The sequence below is a fragment of the Eubalaena glacialis genome, chromosome 3 (assembly GCF_028564815.1).
Source record: "Eubalaena glacialis isolate mEubGla1 chromosome 3, mEubGla1.1.hap2.+ XY, whole genome shotgun sequence".
Lineage (NCBI taxonomy): Eukaryota > Metazoa > Chordata > Mammalia > Artiodactyla > Balaenidae > Eubalaena > Eubalaena glacialis.
In genome coordinates, this window is record NC_083718.1 from 82,351,956 (window position 1) to 82,368,767 (window position 16,812).

The 16,812-nt window shown below is 58.1% G+C and overlaps 1 protein-coding gene across 9 annotated transcripts; it reads left to right on the top strand.

Annotated features, from left to right (window-relative positions):
* Positions 1–705: 705 nt before the first annotated feature.
* On the top strand, positions 706–15,909 carry DENND4B (DENN domain containing 4B). 9 transcript variants are annotated; one of them, XM_061183439.1, is made up of 29 exons: positions 706–1,030; positions 2,065–2,213; positions 2,965–3,304; positions 3,910–4,162; positions 4,410–4,479; positions 4,680–4,849; positions 4,922–5,166; positions 5,592–5,658; positions 5,755–5,813; positions 5,982–6,126; positions 6,402–6,577; positions 6,732–6,832; positions 7,589–7,804; positions 8,346–8,491; positions 8,911–9,050; positions 9,143–9,269; positions 9,690–9,896; positions 10,241–10,369; positions 11,198–11,387; positions 11,624–11,791; positions 12,052–12,443; positions 12,604–12,726; positions 12,928–13,097; positions 13,182–13,323; positions 13,574–13,810; positions 14,339–14,456; positions 14,548–14,713; positions 14,802–14,866; positions 14,967–15,909. In XM_061183439.1, exons 2-29 carry the CDS (start codon positions 2,204–2,206, stop codon positions 15,110–15,112), a joined length of 4,518 nt encoding a protein of 1,505 aa, XP_061039422.1. In that variant the 5' UTR covers positions 706–1,030; positions 2,065–2,203; the 3' UTR covers positions 15,113–15,909. The 9 variants fall into 9 exon arrangements, with proteins under 9 accessions (XP_061039422.1, XP_061039423.1, XP_061039425.1 ...); XM_061183440.1 differs by having other exon boundaries at positions 12,052–12,440; XM_061183444.1 differs by having other exon boundaries at positions 955–1,030; positions 2,023–2,213.
* Positions 15,910–16,812: the final 903 nt, after the last annotated feature.

Sequence of the window (16,812 nt, forward strand, 5' to 3'; positions counted from 1 at the left end):
GGTACCTGGCCAGCCTCTGACCCCATGCTCCTAGGTCTCATTCCTGCCCCCTCACAATGCATGAATTCACTTCACCCTCCCCACTCTTCTCCACTCATTCATTCAGATGCTTGAGTGCTAACCTGTTCTGAAGAGGTTTCCTCTTTCTGGCTTGGGTTGCTAGCCCTCTGACCATCTGAGCTTCTGCCCTCTATTCTCTCCCCCATGCAGCACAGAAGAGTAGTGCCCCTTCTCCATTACCCCCACCTCTTCTGCTCTCCCACACCCTACAGTCCTGGCCTCTCCTCTTCCTCTTTCCAAAACTGTTGTCATTTTCAGAAAAGAGAACTGAGAGCTTCTGGCTTAGGCTGGAAGGGAATGCAGTGTGCCCTAAACCTGGAAGTAGGGGCAGCCACCTGGGTCTCCGCAAACTAGGCTTTCAGGGCCTTCACGCAGGCAGGAAAGCCACATCTGAGTAGGACCGAGGGTGGGACGGGAGCGCGCCTCAGACTTCAGGGGTCAGTGTCCTGCGGCAATGGTTGTCGGTGGGAAGCCGCCTGGGTGCAAGGGGCCCTCCCAGCCGCCAGGGGTCGCGCTGCAGGCGGTCGGGCGCTGGGCAGGCGCTGCCAGGGTCACGGCCGCCGGCCCGGGAGGTTGGGGGTGGGGGGGAGCCGCGGCGCCCGCGGTCCGGGAGGGGGGAGGGGGGGTGGGGGGAGCAGAGAAAGCGGGGCGCGCGGAGGAGCACCCGTCCCCCAGCGCAGTGGGAGCCGGAAGGGCCGTGCGGCGCGAGCGATCGGCGCGGCAGCACAGTCCCCAAGTGGCGCAGCGCGGCGGGGACGCTGGGATCGCCCGGATCTCCCTCCACGGCGCCCCGCGCCCCGGCGCCCTCGGCCGCTTCTTCTTCCTTCACTCGTCGCCCCGGCGGGAGCGGCGCCCGAGTCGGGTGCGACATGTCCGGGGCCGGGTAGCCGCGCCGCCCGCCGGCCCGCCAACCCACCTTCCGAGCCACCCGCCCGCGGGCCGGCCGGCGGGGGAGTCGCGGGGCAGGCAGGTAGGGGCTGGACCGGGCGGGGCGGCGGGCGGGGAGGGAAGGGAGGGAGCGCCGGCGGGGCGGGGGCTCTCCCCCAGCTGTTCTCCGGCGCTGCACATCTGGTTCCGGTTCCTCTCTCCTGGGGAAGCGAAAGTGGAGGGGAGGGTGCAGCCCGGAGTTAGCTAGCAGTGCCCCGGCGCCCTGCACCCCTCCTGCTCCCGCGGGTCCTAGAGCTCGAGCACCCCTCCCTCCGCTTGGGTCACGCGGCGGTCGGCGCTGCTGCCGTCACGTCTCCGGCCGCCTGCGCGGCCGCTCCTCTCTCTGCCCTCCTGCTCCTTCCTCCGTCTCCTCCCGCTCGGCGCGCCCTTTGCCCCAACACGAACTTCCCGCCGCCCGGCTTGTGGGCGTTGCGACCCGGAGTGGCGCCCCTGCCCCTTGCGTTCCCCAGGGAGAAAGGGCTGCCTTCTGCAGGACTCTTCCCTGGCCCGGTGAGGAGAGGCCCGGGTGCGGAGGTCCTGCCGATGGGGGCCACTCGCTCTTCTGCTGGTCTCAACCTCATGGCTCCCGCCTGCTGCCTTGGGCATAGAGCATAGGGCTCCCATTCGCCAGCACGGGACGAGGCATGGGGCTGTGTCCCAGAGCTAAATCAGGAGGCTGACGCTAACTCCTGGCTTCACCTCGCAGATGTGGAGACTAAATTAAGCTGGAGTTGGTGTGTGTATGTGTGTGTGTGGCCAGAGGCCAGGTTAAGGAGAGCCAGCTTGGCTACTGAGATTCCTTTGCCCCCTCTTCTCTTGGCAAGGGTGGGAGGTTAGGTAGGATTGTACATCCTGGATCCAGTCTGAGCCTCCTCTGCCTTGCTCCGGGTCCTTTAGTCTAAGGTTCCAACTTGGAATGATGCTGTGTTGGCACCTTCAACGGTACCCACCCCCCCCCCCAGCGCGCGCGCGCGCGCGCGCGCACACACACACACACACACACACACACACACACACACTCTCTCACACCCATAGGCTGGCTTCCGCTGAGCTGCAGCTTCCCCTCCACTGTTTCAGGAAGTCACCTCCCTTCCCCTCTGAAGCGGCTCCCACGCCTTCGGTCCTCAGCTGCAAGCCACCCACCAAGCTCTTTCCCAGCTTCTGCACCCTGGGGCACCCTGGGACCCTTGGGGCTCCTACTCCCTGGGGTTGGGCCATGAAGGCAGGTGAGAAGAGTTACTGAAGACCCGTTGTGGGCCTGTTTCTGTCTCTGGGCTCCATGGAGGAGGGCTTGGGGATTGCTGGGACTGTCTCCCACTGCTGCTTTGGACTTAACTGGGGATACCTAAGGATCCTGGAGGTTGGAGGGCACTGGTTTTTTTGTCAGATAGTGGAGCTAAGTTAGGAAAAAAGGACACTTGAGTCTGGCGAAAAGATGCTTAAAGCTTGGGTTTTGTGGAGTCCTCACAAAAACCTAGACGTGGGCTCTTTAAGAACATTAGCTGGCTCATGAGGTTCTTAGAATGTCAACTAGAGTAGGAAGGCCAGAAACCCATAAAAAGACTGTAAAGTTGGCATGATGTCATGGCCAGAAGGAATGATGTCATTGCAGGCCATTACAGAAAAGATTGTGATCTCTGTTATGTTAGGGAGTGAAGAGGGGTGGGGTCTTTAAAAGGGATACAGAAACTATGATGTCAGAGCCCAGGTTAGCTGTGTGCGGTGGAGTGGAGTTTGGGTTCTTTGGGAAGAGGGCTGGTACCACCAAGAGGGAGGGTCCTGGTCTCTTTAAGGAGCTGTGGTGGGCTGTGAGGGCCTGGTGATGTCACAGGCGGGAGAGTTTAGGATTGGCTGACCACTGATCCTGCTTTTCCTTGAAAGGACTAGGAAGAGGAGGGAAGCAAGAGGGGGACTCGCTGGTTGCCATGGCAACACCAGCCTTCCTTGCTTCATCTCTCTCCCACTTGGCCATTCCAGATGCAGTGAGTGAGGGGGGGGCCATGGCGGAGGAGCGGCCCCCCCGGCTGGTGGATTACTTCGTGATAGCTGGGCTTGCAGGGAACGGAGCACCCATCCCTGAGGAAACATGGGTTCCTGAACCCAGTGGGCCCCTTCGCCCTCCCCGGCCAGCTGAGCCCATCACAGATGTGGCAGTCATCGCTAGGGCCCTGGGCGAGGAGGTGCCCCAGGGCTACACATGCATCCAGGCTTCTGCTGGGGGCCACCCCTTGGAACTCAGTGCTGGGCTCCTGGGTGGAACTCAACCAGTCATCTGCTACCGGAGGGGGCGTGACAGGCCCCCCCTCGTTGAGCTGGGGTGTGTGCACCTACCCATGCTGGCACCAAGGGAGGCTGGGAGGAGATCTGGGGTGAGGCAGGGAGAGGTAGGGGTATGGGATGAGGGATGTGCAATGGGAATGGGAAGAGAGTGGGCTAGAGGCCAGGGAGAAGGGCCTGAAGTTGTGCGTACTTAGTTCTCACACAGATTTGGGTGCATATACTAGTGCTGCTACTTGCCAGCTATGTGACCTTAGGCAGGTTATTGAGCCCCTCTGGGCCTTTTCCCTCATCTGTAAATTGGGGAAAATAATACCTCCTCATAGGGTGGTTGAGAAGATTAAACGAGATAATCCATATAAGGGACTTAGCACAGAGTCAATAAATGGTAGCTTTTATTCTTAGTATTTATTAATGAGCTTGAGAACCATGGAAGGTTTGAGGAGTTGTTACTGATCAAGAAGTAGAGCCAAGGGCAGAAGAGGGGCACAGGATTTTGGAGGGCAGAGTTCAGCAAGAAGTGGGCCCTGGTGTTAGGGTTTGACTAGGCTGAGTAGGTAAGACTAGGTAGGCAGATCTAGCAGGACTGGGGTCTTTCTCCTCTGTATTGGACTTTTGACATCTCTCTCTGTTCTCTGTGCCAAGGGTGTTGTATGAGGGGAAGGAACGTCCCAAGCCTGGCTTCCAAGTACTAGCTACGACACCCTACAGCCACTCAGCCAACCTGGCCCCTCCAGGCCCTGGGCACCCCCGCACCTACCTCACTTACCGGCGGGCAGCAGAGGGGGCAGGGTTGCATGCCCTGGGCATCACTGACCTCTGCCTGGTGCTGCCCAGCAAGGGCGAGTGCACGCCTCATACTTACTGCCGATTGCCCCGCAACCTCAACCCTGGCATGGTGAGTGGGGCCCTGAGCCAGGAGCTGAGACCTGCACCATCTCTGTGTGACGGTGTGGGCACAAAGGGTATCCTAGGACCAAGGCGTCTAATGGCGGGGCGGGGCCCAGAGGCGTGACTCTCGTCTTGGGGGACTGGGATTAGTGGGAGTTATAAAGACAAAGCCCACGTAGGGGTGGTGGAGAAAATGAACCCCAGAAACTTTTGTTAGCTGTGTGTCTGCTTGTCTCTTGCTATTTCTGGGGCAGTGGGGCCCAGCAGTGTACCTGTGCTACAAGGTGGGCCTGGCCAAGGCCAACACGCTGGTGTATGAGGCAGGTGAGTAGCCCCTGTGTCTCTCCAACCCCTTGACCCTCTGTGTCCCTCTGCCCTGGTGCCTCTTGGCTGGTACCTTCAGTGTCCACAGAACTCACTTCCCCTTTGCCGCTTGGCCCTTCTCTGGGATCCCCTGCTTCCCTCCCCTGGAGTCTGATGGACCCTACTCCTTTTGGGTACCCCCCACTCTGCCGGGGGTGCAGAGCTGCTGGGCCGCTACCCAGAGGAAGACAATGAGGCGTTCCCGCTGCCTGAGTCAGTGCCCGTCTTCTGCCTGCCCATGGGGGCCACTATCGAGTGCTGGCCTGCCCAGACCAAGTACCCCGTGCCCGTCTTCTCCACCTTTGTGCTCACGGGTGCAGCTGGTGATAAGGTGGGTGTGCAGAGTGCGGTCAGGGGTCCGGGCTCCACAGGGCCCGCCTGACTGCCCCTCTGCCCCTGCCAGGTGTACGGTGCTGCCTTGCAGTTCTACGAGGCATTCCCGAGGACCAGGCTCTCGGAGCGGCAAGCGCGGGCCCTGGGCCTGCTGAGCGCCGTGGAGCGGGGCCGGGCACTGGGGGGCCGAGCTGTGCGCAGCCGCCGTGCCATCGCTGTGCTGTCCCGCTGGCCTGCCTTCCCTGCCTTCCGCGCCTTCCTCACCTTCCTCTACCGCTACTCCGTCTCAGGCCCCCACCGCCTGCCCCTGGAAGCGTGAGCACGAGACTTCCCCGACACTGGGAAGGGTTATGAGTGGATCGGGAGGCCAGGAGAGATGGACGAGATTAGGCTGGGGTGGGGGAGCTGGGTGGGCAGAGGAGTGGGGATGGGGCTGTAGTGTGTGGCTGGAGAGTTGGTCCATCGCAAAAGTGCCCCTGGCTGAGGGGCTGAGTGGGGCCTGAAATCCAGGCTACACTTGCTAGCTAAGTCCTGGCCAGGTGCTCTGCAGGCCCAGAGGGAATCTCTTTTCTGATTTGCACAAATGCTGTACATAATGGAGGCTCTGATGGCTCACACCGGTCTCGAGGTGGATCTCAGGGAGGAGTAAGGTTCTTGTGGACAGGTGAAGGAGAAGAGCAAATGTGGCTGAATGAAGTAGACTGGGAGTCTGCCTCTGACTGGACCCCTCTCTCCCCCAGGCACATCTCCCACTTCATTCACAATGTCCCCTTCCCTTCCCCACAGAGACCCCGCATCCTGGTGCAGGTGAGAGCTGGGGCTGAGGCTGGGGCTGGATGGGAGGAGGAGAATTGCCAGGGGCTAGTCTTCACCATCCTGACCTGTGGCTCTTCTGTCTCCCAGATGTCTCCCTATGACAACCTGCTCCTCTGCCAGCCTGTATCCTCACCCCTGCCCCTCAGGTATGTGCCCAGGTTGGGGGGGGCTTTGATGACCAAGGACATGGTAGGTGCCAGGCAGGTGGGCACAGGTGTTGAGGTCTGTGCAGGCTGGGCCCAGGTGGTGTCTGTGCCCAGTGACTAGGGAAAGGCCTCCTGCTGACTCTTCTCCCACCTTGGCATTGCCCACAGTGGTGCCAGCTTCCTGCAGCTGCTGCAGAGCCTGGGCCCTGAGCTGGCTATCACGCTGCTGCTGGCTGTGCTCACGGAGCACAAACTACTAGTCCACTCACTGCGGCCGGACCTGCTCACCAGCGTCTGCGAGGCCCTCGTCTCTGTGAGTGCTACCCTGCCCAGACTGCCTTGCCTAGAGTGTTCTTTCTGGTGCCCCAGTCCCTACCTAGATTCTCCTTACTTTTCTTTTCTTGGGGAGGGTTCCTCAGCCTTTTACCCTTGGGCACGACCTACAGGACATACAGCTTCCGTCAGGAGCTCTTCTTTGGAGCCCAACTCCCACAGCTTCTCTCAACAGGCACCACCCCCCAGGGCCAAGGCCCCCTCTCCTGCTGCCCCTACGCCCTGCTCACTGGTCCTCGCTCCCTGACGCTTTAGATGATCTTCCCGCTGCACTGGCAGTGCCCCTACATTCCGCTGTGCCCGCTAGTGCTGGCAGATGTGCTGAGCGCCCCCGTGCCCTTCATCGTGGGTATCCACTCCAGTTACTTCGATCTGCATGACCCGCCTGCGGATGTCATCTGTGTTGATCTTGATACCAACACACTCTTCCAGTAAGAGGGTTGGGTCTTGTCCAGGGGGTTTCGAGGTGGGGGGCAGGAGAGGGCTGGTGTATGCAGTGTACCTGCTCAAAAGGAGCCTCAGGCAAAACGTGGAGGAGGCTGGCGAGGAGCCCCATCACCCTTTCTTCCTCTGTTTATCTCACAGGACTGAGGAAAAGAAGCCCCTCTCCCCTCGGATCCTGCCCCGCAGACCCTACAAGGTTCTGCTGGCTACACTGACAAACCTGTACCAGCAGCTGGATCAGAGTGAGGAGCGTGGGTGGGGGTGGGAGGCTGGAAACTGTCATTGACCTTACACCTTCAGTCTGGGGAGGCCTGTGGAGAGCTGACCTTACTTGAGGAGGTTAGAGGAGTTAGGCTTTCATTTGGTGGAAGTGAGAGGAATTCAAATTCCAGTTTAAGCAAGAGGGAAGCGCATGTCACATTAATATTCCTGAATATGTCAGGGAGGTTGAGCTTGTCATTGGGGAGGCTTGAAACTGTTACCTGAAGGTAACTTTTTTTTTTGTAAATTCCTTTTTTTAAAAATTAATTAATTAACTTATTTATTTTTGGCTGCATTGGGTCTTCATTGCTGCGTGCGGGCTTTTTTCTAGTTGCAGCGAGCGGGGGCTACTCTTCGTTGCAGTGCGCGGGCTTCTCATTGTGGTGGCTTCTCTTTGTTGCTAAGCACGGGGTCTAGGTGCGTGGGCTTCAGTAGTTGTGGCTCGCGGGCTCTAGAGCGCAGGCTCAGCAGCTGTGGTGCATGGGCTTAGTTGCTCCGCGGCATGTGGGATCTTCCCGGACCAGGGCTCGAACCCTTGTCCCCTGCATTGGCAGGCGGATTCTTAACCACTGCGCCACCAGGGAAGTCCCTGAAGGTAACTTTTTAGTTACTATTGGTACCAGGTCTGTTAGGACCTGCCGGTGGTGGGGTAGCAACAGTGACTTCTGTGTGAAGAGCAGGGTTGAGGCAAGCCCTACGGGTGCTGGCCCTGATTCTCAGGCTGCCCTGGTCCCCAGCATATACTGGACCCGAGGAGGAGGCCTCCCTGGAATTCCTGCTGACAGACTATGAGGCAGTGTGCGGCCGCCGGGCCCGGCTGGAGCGCGAGGTCCAGGGAGCCTTCCTCCGCTTCATGGCCTGCCTGCTCAAGGGCTACCGGGACTTCCTGCGCCCGCTCACCCAGGCCCCCTCTGAGGGGTCTCGTGATGTCGACAACCTCTTCTTCCTGCAGGGTAAAGGGGGCCTGTCTCTGCTTGGGGAGGGTGTCACGGGAGGGGTGGCCAGGGGCTGGGCCCCATGGGGAAGCCCGGGGGGACGGGGAATCACACAGTTTCTTGTTCCTTCACTCAGCACACGTTTTTGTGGGCACCAGCTTTGAGCTGTATGCTCTTCTGGGCTTGGAGAGGGGATAAGGGTACAAAGATGAACCAGCTGTGGTCCTGCCCTCTGGGAAGCCCTGGGCTTGGTGGGGACACAGTGACGCCTGTGGTGAGCCACCCCCATGGGCGAAACTCTCTTCCCTTGGAGACTCCCCAGTTTGAGGTCCTAGGTGCCAACAGATAAAAGGGAGGGATTCCATGGGACTGTGGTGCTGGGGTAGCTGAGCTGGTCGGCTTGGCGTGTGGTGTAGTGGTGCCAGAGGGGCCAAAGAGGGGATGGCTTTGATGGCCTTGGATGCCAAGTTGGCAGGGAGCCAAGAAAAGGGTTCGGAAGGGGGTGCTTGTGGTACGGACCCCTGGTAACCTTCCTCTCTGCCCCATTCTCACCCGTCAGGCTTCCTCAAATCCCGGGAACGCTCCAGCCACAAGCTGTACTCCCAGCTGCTGCACACACAGATGTTCTCGCAGTTCATTGAGGAATGTTCTTTTGGCTCTGCTCGGCATGCTGCCCTGGAATTCTTTGACTCTTGTGTTGACAAGGTATTGGGCATTATCCCTTCTCTTCATGCCCTTTGCCCTCTGCTCTCCTCTTGGCAGTCTCTGTTATCCCAGGTATAAACACTCTACATCTCCTCTGTGGCAGGGATGGTGCCCCTGGAGTTATACAGGGCACAGCCTATGCAGCATACGTGACCGACCTCATAGACATACCGTCTTCCCATTCCTCACTCCATCCCCCAGCTCTGTCTCCAGGGCCTTGGTGGAATCTGGACCCACTACCTCCTTCCCTGTGGCTATGCTTTCCTGGGAGATGCTCATTCTCTTACCGTCCTGCTCCAGGTCCACCCAGAGCAGGAGAAGCCTGAGCCAACACCCTTGGTGGAATCTGGACCCACTACCTCCTTCCCTGTGGCTATGCTTTCCTGGGAGATGCTCATTCTCTTACCGTCCTGCTCCAGGTCCACCCAGAGCAGGAGAAGCCTGAGCCAACACCCTTGGTGGAGCTGGAGGAGCTGTCGGGAAGTGAGCTCACTGTCTTTATCACACCTCCCGAGGAGCCGCCGGTGCCAGAGGGCAGTGAATCTACCCCCCAGTACTGGTGAGAGCCTCTTGTCCCCTCACTTGTTGTGAGGCCCCATAGGCTGACTTAGTGCCGACTGCTCCTGATGTTGCCTCTCTCTGCCCCTCCAGCTACGATGGGTTCCCCGAACTACAGGCTGAGCTGTTTGAGTCTCCTCAAGAGCAACCTGGGGCTCTGCCTGTGCCAGGTCCATCCCGTAGTGCCCCCAGCAGTCCTGCCCCTCGCCGTACCAAACAGGTAACCCGCAGGTGGGCCCCCCAGAGGCATCTGGTTCAGGCCAAGGGCTGCTGCTTCAGTTTCTTCATCTGTAAAATGGGTATAATGGTATTTACCCCATAAGGTTGTTGGAAGGTTTCAATTATGTCTGGCACATAAAAGGCACATGAAATATTAGCTATTGTTACCACTGTCATCATCCTCATCTTCATTTTCTGAGCACTCTGGGAAACCAGGGGCTTGCTGCCTCTTCCAGGGCACCTGCCCATGCTCAAGCTAGGCATCTCTGCTTGGGGATCCTGGGCTGTGTGTGCAGCATCCCTCCCGCCTCGTCAGCGCACAGACCCTTCCTCAGGGAGGGTGCTGCTTCTCCCACACTATTTTAAGATCTGCCCTGCCCTGGCATCATACTCACCCAGGTGTGTCCCCTGCCCTACCTAGGAGATGAAGATCGCACAGCGGATGGCGCAAAAGTCAGCAGCTGTGCCTGAGCTCTGGGCCCGGTGCCTGCTGGGCCACTGCTATGGGCTGTGGTTCCTGTGTCTGCCTGCCTATGTGCGGTTGGCGCCCTCCAGGGTGCGGGCACTGCAAACGGCTTACCAGGTGCTGCGCCAGATGGAGAGCCGCAAGGTGGTGCTGCCTGACGAGGTGGGCACCCGCGCCCAGTCCCAGGGGCTTGTGCAGGCATGGGGGCTGTGAGAGGGAAACTTGGTGACCATGGAAAGCAGATGGGGAGCATGGGCACAAGTTGAGAGCTGGGCGGGTGCTCCATCACATTCACTGAATTAATGAGCATGTTCAGGGTGTAGCAGTAGAGACCGCAGGGTGGCAGCGTCAGCAGGAAGGGTAGGTGGCTCTGAGGCAAGCCCGGGAGCTGCCAGGGGCCAGTGAAGTCTGTGAGAATTGGGGAGGCTGGAGAAGGGTGCTCGCTGAGACTTGAGGATTTGGGTTGGGAGTGAGTCCGCTCTCATCCTGTGCGTCTCCTGGCCCAGGTGTGTTATCGGGTGTTGATGCAGCTCTGCTCACACTATGGGCAGCCCGTGTTGTCCGTGCGGGTCATGCTGGACATGCGGCGGGCAGGCATCGTGCCCAACACCATCACCTACGGCTACTATAACAAGGTACCTAATTTGGGGTGAGGGGGGGATGGCAGCCTGTGCCAGGTATGTGTGCGGGGAGGATGCTGCTCCCTGACACCTGCTGCTCTCCCCTCTCCTTGGAGATTGGGCCCATACAATCCAACAAGGTCCTGTCACCATTGTCACCCATTGTGCTCCTCTAGTGCCTTAGCACCTACAGACGGTTTTCTCATACTTGGCTGCTTTGATTTTCACCCACAATACTCCTGACAAGGAGGTTGGGCGAGTACTGCTACCTCCCGATGATAGCTAATAGTGGGAGCCAATATGCCAGGCACTGTTCCAAATACATTTTCCACATCAAATCATTTTATCTTTACCACAGCCCCATGAAGTGGAATGATTATTGTCCCCATCTTACAGATGAGGCCATGAGGTTGCAGGGGCTTAATAACTTGTCCGAGGGACCACAGTGAGTAAGTTAGAGAGTTAGGGGATGCACACAGGCATGCCGATGTTTCCTGAATTCGGGCCCTTAACCATGATACTAACCTATATTTCCTGTTTTTTAGATGAGGAAACTAATGACCAAAAAAATGAACCGATTTCTTCAAAGCCCATAGTTTATAAACAGCAGAGTCTGGATCCACGTTGTTGCCACTGCTTCTGGCTTCCTCTAGAACCCCTCAGGGTGGCAGCTGCCAACTGTCTCTTCTGGGCTCTTGTTCCTGGCTGAGCCACTGGCAGGACAGTCCTAGGCAGGATGTCTGGAGGAGAAGGTGGTCCCTGGGGCTCCAGGTCAGGCAGTTGGCGTCAGGCTGAGGCCAGGGTATGGAAGTAGGCCATCTTCATGGGCACTGTGCTTGGCAGGCCGTGCTGGAAAGCAAGTGGCCGTCTGGTACACCGGGTGGGCGCCTGCGCTGGGCCAAGCTCCGGAACGTGGTCCTGGGGGCTGCTCAGTTCCGCCAGCCCTTGAGAGAACGGCGGCAGCGGTGGCAGCATCAGAAGCAGGAGGAGGAGGCAGAGACGGCAGCACAAGAGGCAGGCGGCTCCCAGACAGGTGGGTAGGGGCTGGTGACACGGGCAGGGGGATAGGCATGGAGAGCTGGGGCTGGTCTAGTGGCTGGCACTGGGTATTCTCAGAGCGGATAAACTATACTTGGCTGGTAACAAAAGAGATGAAGTTCTGCCTGGGAGGAGCCCTATAAATCCAGGTCCACGTAAGGAGCTCTGTTTTGGAACTGGGGGCTGGGTTTCTAGCTGGCTGCCTTTCAACCCCCTCTCTGTCTTTTACAGAGCCCTATCTGGAGCGCCCCTCCCCTACCCGCCCCCTTCAGCGCCAGACTACCTGGGCTGGGCGAAGCCTGAGGGACCCTGCCTCGCCTACGGGGCGCCTGGTGAAGAGTGGCAGCCTGGGTAGTGCCCGAGGGGCACAGCCCACTGTGGAGGCTGGCGTGGCCCACAGTGAGTGCCCTTGTCCCACACCCCAACCCTCAGCCCCGTCAGCTTCCCTGACCATTTGCCAGTGAAAGAGGGGAAGGCCAGAGCCAGGATGGACGGGTGGTGCTTTGTGGTAGGCACCGTAGATGCTGAGGGAATCTTGCCTGGACTGTCACCGTGGTGGGGGCAGTGGTGCCAGAGTCTGTACAGCCAGGAATTGTGTTCACTCAGTTCCTGGAGGAGGAGCTGGACTCCATCTTCCCTGATTCTTTTCTGCCCTGTAGTGATAGAGGCCTTGGGGGTACTGGAACCCCGGGGATCACCTGTGCCCTGGCACGATGGAAGCCTCTCAGACCTGAGCCTGACCGGGGAGGAGCCGGCACCTGGAGGCAGCCCAGGGGACACAGGCTCAGCCCTGAGTACCCAGTCCACTGAAACCCTGCAAGGGCCAAGTGGGCGGGTACCCAAGGATGGCTGGCGTCAGGATGAGGCCAGCACCCCCCGAAGAGGGCTGGGTGCCCGCCTCCAACAGCTGCTCACTCCTTCCCGCCGCTCCCCTGCCTCTCGTGTTCCCCCACCTGAGCTGCCCCCTGACCTGCCTCCCCCAGCCCGCCGCAGCCCCATGGACAGCCTTCTGCGCCCCCGGGAGCGCCCTGGATCCACTGCATCCGAGGTAGCCAGTGAGGGGAGGGTCCAGACACTTGAGCACCAGGAGGCCTGGGGAGGAGCTGCTAACCAGGAGTGCCCAGAGAGGGCCCTGAGGGGTGGCTGAAGCCAGCATCCTGGGTGAAGAGGAGCATGGGTGTGGCTAACTATGCTTTCTCATGTGATGGCAGAGCTCAGCCTCTCTGGGCAGTGAGTGGGACCTCTCAGAATCTTCTCTCAGCAGCGTGAGCCTTCGCCATTCCTCAGAGCGCCTCAGTGACACCCCTGGATCCTTCCAGCCACCTTCCCTGGAAGTGAGGATAACCCCTCCCACGCAGATGTGCTTGAACACACACATACACCACACCCATTCACTCTGTCAAAGGCAGGGGTTGGGGAGGAGGTGGGAGGAGCCTGGGCTGGGATGTGAAGATGAGAGAGGCTGGGGAAGGAGCACGGGCTCCTGAGCCTAGAGGCCAAAAGGGGCCTGCTTCCTGGGGTCTTCTTGCTTGCAGATTCTGCTGTCTAGCTGTTCCTTGTGCCGCGCCTGTGATTCCCTGGTGTATGATGAGGAGATCATGGCTGGCTGGGCACCTGACGACTCCAACCTCAACACAACTTGTCCCTTCTGCACCTGCCCCTTTGTGCCCCTACTCAGTGTCCAGACCTTTGATTCCCGACCCAGGTGCCCAAAGCAGGGCGAGTGCTGTGGGTGGGGCAGGGAGGTGGAGGTCCGAGGGCTGACCCTCCTCCTGCTATCTCGCTGCAGTGCTCCCAGCCCCAAGCCTGCCTCTGCTGGTGCCAGTGGCAGCAAAGATGCTCCTATCCCTGGGGGCCCAGGCCCTGTGCTCAGTGACCGCAGGCTCTGCCTTGCCCTGGATGAGCCCCAGCTCTGCAACGGACACGTGGGGGTAAGGGCTGGGCCAAAGGGGCACGAGCAGTGTGTGTGTGTGTGTGTGTGTGTGTGTGTGTGTGTATGTGTGTGTGTGTGTGTGTGTGTGTTGCCCTGTGGGTGGCCCCAGTGGTGCTGGGGAGAGGTAGGCATTGAGGGCAAGGGACGTCCCAGAAGCTGTTGGACATGGTGGCCCAGTGGGAATTGTGGCTCTGAGGATGGGGCCGTGGTACATGCCCTCCACTGCCCTCTCGCTTTGTGCCTGACAGGGTACCTCCCGGCGTGTCGAGAGTGGGGCATGGGCGTATCTGAGCCCCCTGGTGCTGCGTAAGGAACTGGAGTCGCTGGTAGAGAACGAGGGCAGTGAGGTGCTGGCGTTGCCTGAGCTGCCTGCTGCTCACCCCATCATCTTCTGGAACCTTCTGTGGTATTTCCAGCGGCTACGCCTGCCCAGTATTCTGCCATGCCTGGTGCTGGCCTCCTGTGATGGCTCCCCACCTCCCCAGGTCAGTTCCCTGATATGGTCCCTGCTTCCTCATCTCCCAGCTCTGTTTCTCAGTCCTCTGTGTCTTCAGTGCTATAGAAAGCGCACAGGCTTTGGAGTTGGTTGTACCTGGTTTGATTCCTGGCCCTTTCACTTCACTACTCTGAGCTACAATTTCTCATCTGTAAAATGGCATAAGCGCCGCCCCCCACCCCCACAAACAGGGCTGTTGTTAAGGTACCTAGTGTAGTGCCTGGTACCCAGAAAATAATTTGTTAATGTTCATCTATTTATTGCTCTATTCATTGCACCAATATTTATTGAGCACCTTTTAGGTTCCAGGCAGAGTTTTAGGCACTAGGGATGTAGCAGATTACAAAACAGAGTCCTTGCTCTCATAGAGCTTGCATTCCCATGGGGAATAAGAGTTTTCTCTCTTCTCTTTGACTATGTCCTGTAATGTCCCTGTCTCTTGGAATAACGTCTGTCCATTTCCTGTCCCCTGCCTCCCACTCCATGAGCCTCTCTCCTTTATCTTGGCTCCCTGCAGGCCCCATCTCCTTGGATAATGCCTGATCCAGCATCTGTGCAGGTGCGGCTGCTGTGGGATGTCCTGACCCCTGACCCCAATAGCTGCCCACCTCTCTATGTGCTCTGGAGGGTCCACAGTGAGTCTGGTATTTGGCCTAGGATGGGAAGGGAAAGGTCCCAGACTTAGAGTGCTCAATAATCCTGGCTACCTTCTTTTTTTTCACCCAGGCCAGATCCCCCAGCGGGTGGTATGGCCAGGCCCAGTACCTGCATCCCTTAGTCTAGCATTGCTGGAGTCCGTGCTGCGCCATGTCGGTCTCAATGAGGTGCACAAGGCTATAGGGCTCCTGCTGGAAACTCTAGGGCCCCCTCCCACTGGCCTGCACCTACAGAGGTATCGTGTTCCTATCTGAGAGGTCCCTGGTCTGTCCCGGGCTCCATACCCCCTTTATCTCACTTACACCCTTTTGTCTCCACTCCAGGGGCATCTACCGTGAGATCTTATTCCTGACATTGGCTGCTCTGGGCAAGGACCACGTGGACATAGGTGAGGGAGCAGGCAGGGGGCTGAGGAGTTTAGGGATCTGGGGCCAGGTGTGGAAGCTTGGAATCCTAATATACTGACCTACCTCCACCCTCTTTCCTAGTGGCCTTCGACAAGAAGTACAAGTCCGCCTTTAACAAGCTGGCCAGCAGCATGGGCAAGGAGGAACTGAGGCAGCGGCGGGCACAGATGCCCACCCCAAAGGCCATTGACTGCCGAAAATATTTTGGAGCACCTCTGGAATGCTAGGGACCCTTAAACTTCCTTCTCCAGCCTGGGCTGAGGAGGTGAGGGAGAATGGATTCTAGAGATAACCTGCTTCCCTGTTGCTTTCATAGAGGAGTTGGGAATAGGCTGGGAAGCATGCCCAGCTGTAGGCTCTGAATGGGGGCAGCAGGAAGAGGGACCCACTGTTACCAAAAGTCACAATTCCCCTATCTCCAACCTGCCCTCTGTGCTCATGTTGATGTTGGAGGAGGCCTGGGGGGAGCTGGCACATCTCTGTTCCGCCTCATCCTATACCAGGAACTCCTCTCCAGGGTACCCACAGATCTGCACTGCCCTGGTCATTTTATAAGTTTTTGTTTTAAAAAACAGCTAGAAAGATACAGAGCTACTGAGCCTTTGCCCTGAATGGGAGGGAGGGATGTCATTCCCCACCAATGATGGTCCCTCTTCCCTAGAATTGCCGAAGGAGCCCAAGGCTCTCCATGCCTTTCTACCTTAGTGTTTGTATTTTATTTTAAGTTATTTATTCTGGAGCCACAGCCCCCTTGCTTATGAGGTTCTTATGCACAGTGAGAAAGAGAAGGGAAATGGGGCCGCATGGTCCAGTGGTTTGTAGCTCCTTGAAAGTTAGGAGGTGGGAGCTAGAGGAGTCCCAGGCTCCCCTTAGGAAAAACTGGTGCCCCTCTAGCCCTGATCCTGCCTGTGCACTCCACCCTGGGGAATGCTTCACCCACCCAGGGCCCTGACTGTGCAATAAGGATTGTTCCTTGCGAAGTTTTGTTGGATGTAATATAGTAAAAGCTGCTTCTGTCTTTTTTCTTCTGCCTCCTGTTCTCTGAGTCTGGGATAATGGTGGGGGATACCTCACTTTTTCTCCTGGCTGCACATCCTCCTTTCCACTCTTTCGTCCCTTGCTGCCTTCAGGCACACACTGCTTTCCCTGACCAGGTCTGGTACTGGTCCCTTGGGGCACGGGGAGTTCTTGGAGCAGGAGAGGGGTGAATCCGGTGCTGGCTATGGTGGTGCCAGTCTGTGTGGTACTTCCGGCCCTCCCACACAATCACCCCCTTGTCCCTCATCTGTACCCCACACAAAGACTCCATTCTCTGGGGGCCCTGAGCTCATCTCTGCCTTCTTTCCTCTCCCCACAGCTTCCCCCTCCCAACTTCTCTAGTACCTCCACAGGGCAGCTCTCACGCATCCTGGGAGCCCTGGAACTCATTCTAGGCCTCCTTAGTTGCTCTAGCTGAAGGCAGTACTCTTCCAACCAGGGTCTCAGCCTGGGGACAGCACCAGGAAGACAGGGGCAAGGATTAAGGGGCTCACTGCGTGTGGGCGTCAGGCATCCAGGTATCATTTTTCTAATCCTTTTGGTCCACTCGGATTTCTCCCTTTCTTTCCTATATAATGAAATAAACACAGGAGACACTCCTAACAGAGCTGCAAAACCAATTACTAAAGGGAATTAGCCAACAAAACAGAAATATCTTGGGGAAGGAGGGCAGGAGTGTCAATGGAGGAAATAACTTACATGAGCCTCTAGTGCAAATTCCTGGGGGTGGATATCGGTGGATGAAGAGAGCCATACTACTACTGAATTCTGGGACCTTCAAGCCAGAGGATGCGTCCCCATCCTAACTTGAGCAGTGTCCTAAAGGAGCTGCAAAGGAGGGGCTTAGGAAATGCCATCTGTTTTTGCCAGGGACTAGGAGATGCCTTCT

Excerpts from the sequence above, each read along its gene's own strand:
- DENND4B (XM_061183439.1), top strand. Across the intron at positions 11,388-11,623 it reads GGCAGGCGGCTCCCAGACAG|AGCCCTATCTGGAGCGCCCC; the intron begins GTGGGTAGGGGC and ends TGTCTTTTACAG. Across the intron at positions 12,444-12,603 it reads GATCCACTGCATCCGAGGTA|AGCTCAGCCTCTCTGGGCAG; the intron begins GCCAGTGAGGGG and ends ATGTGATGGCAG.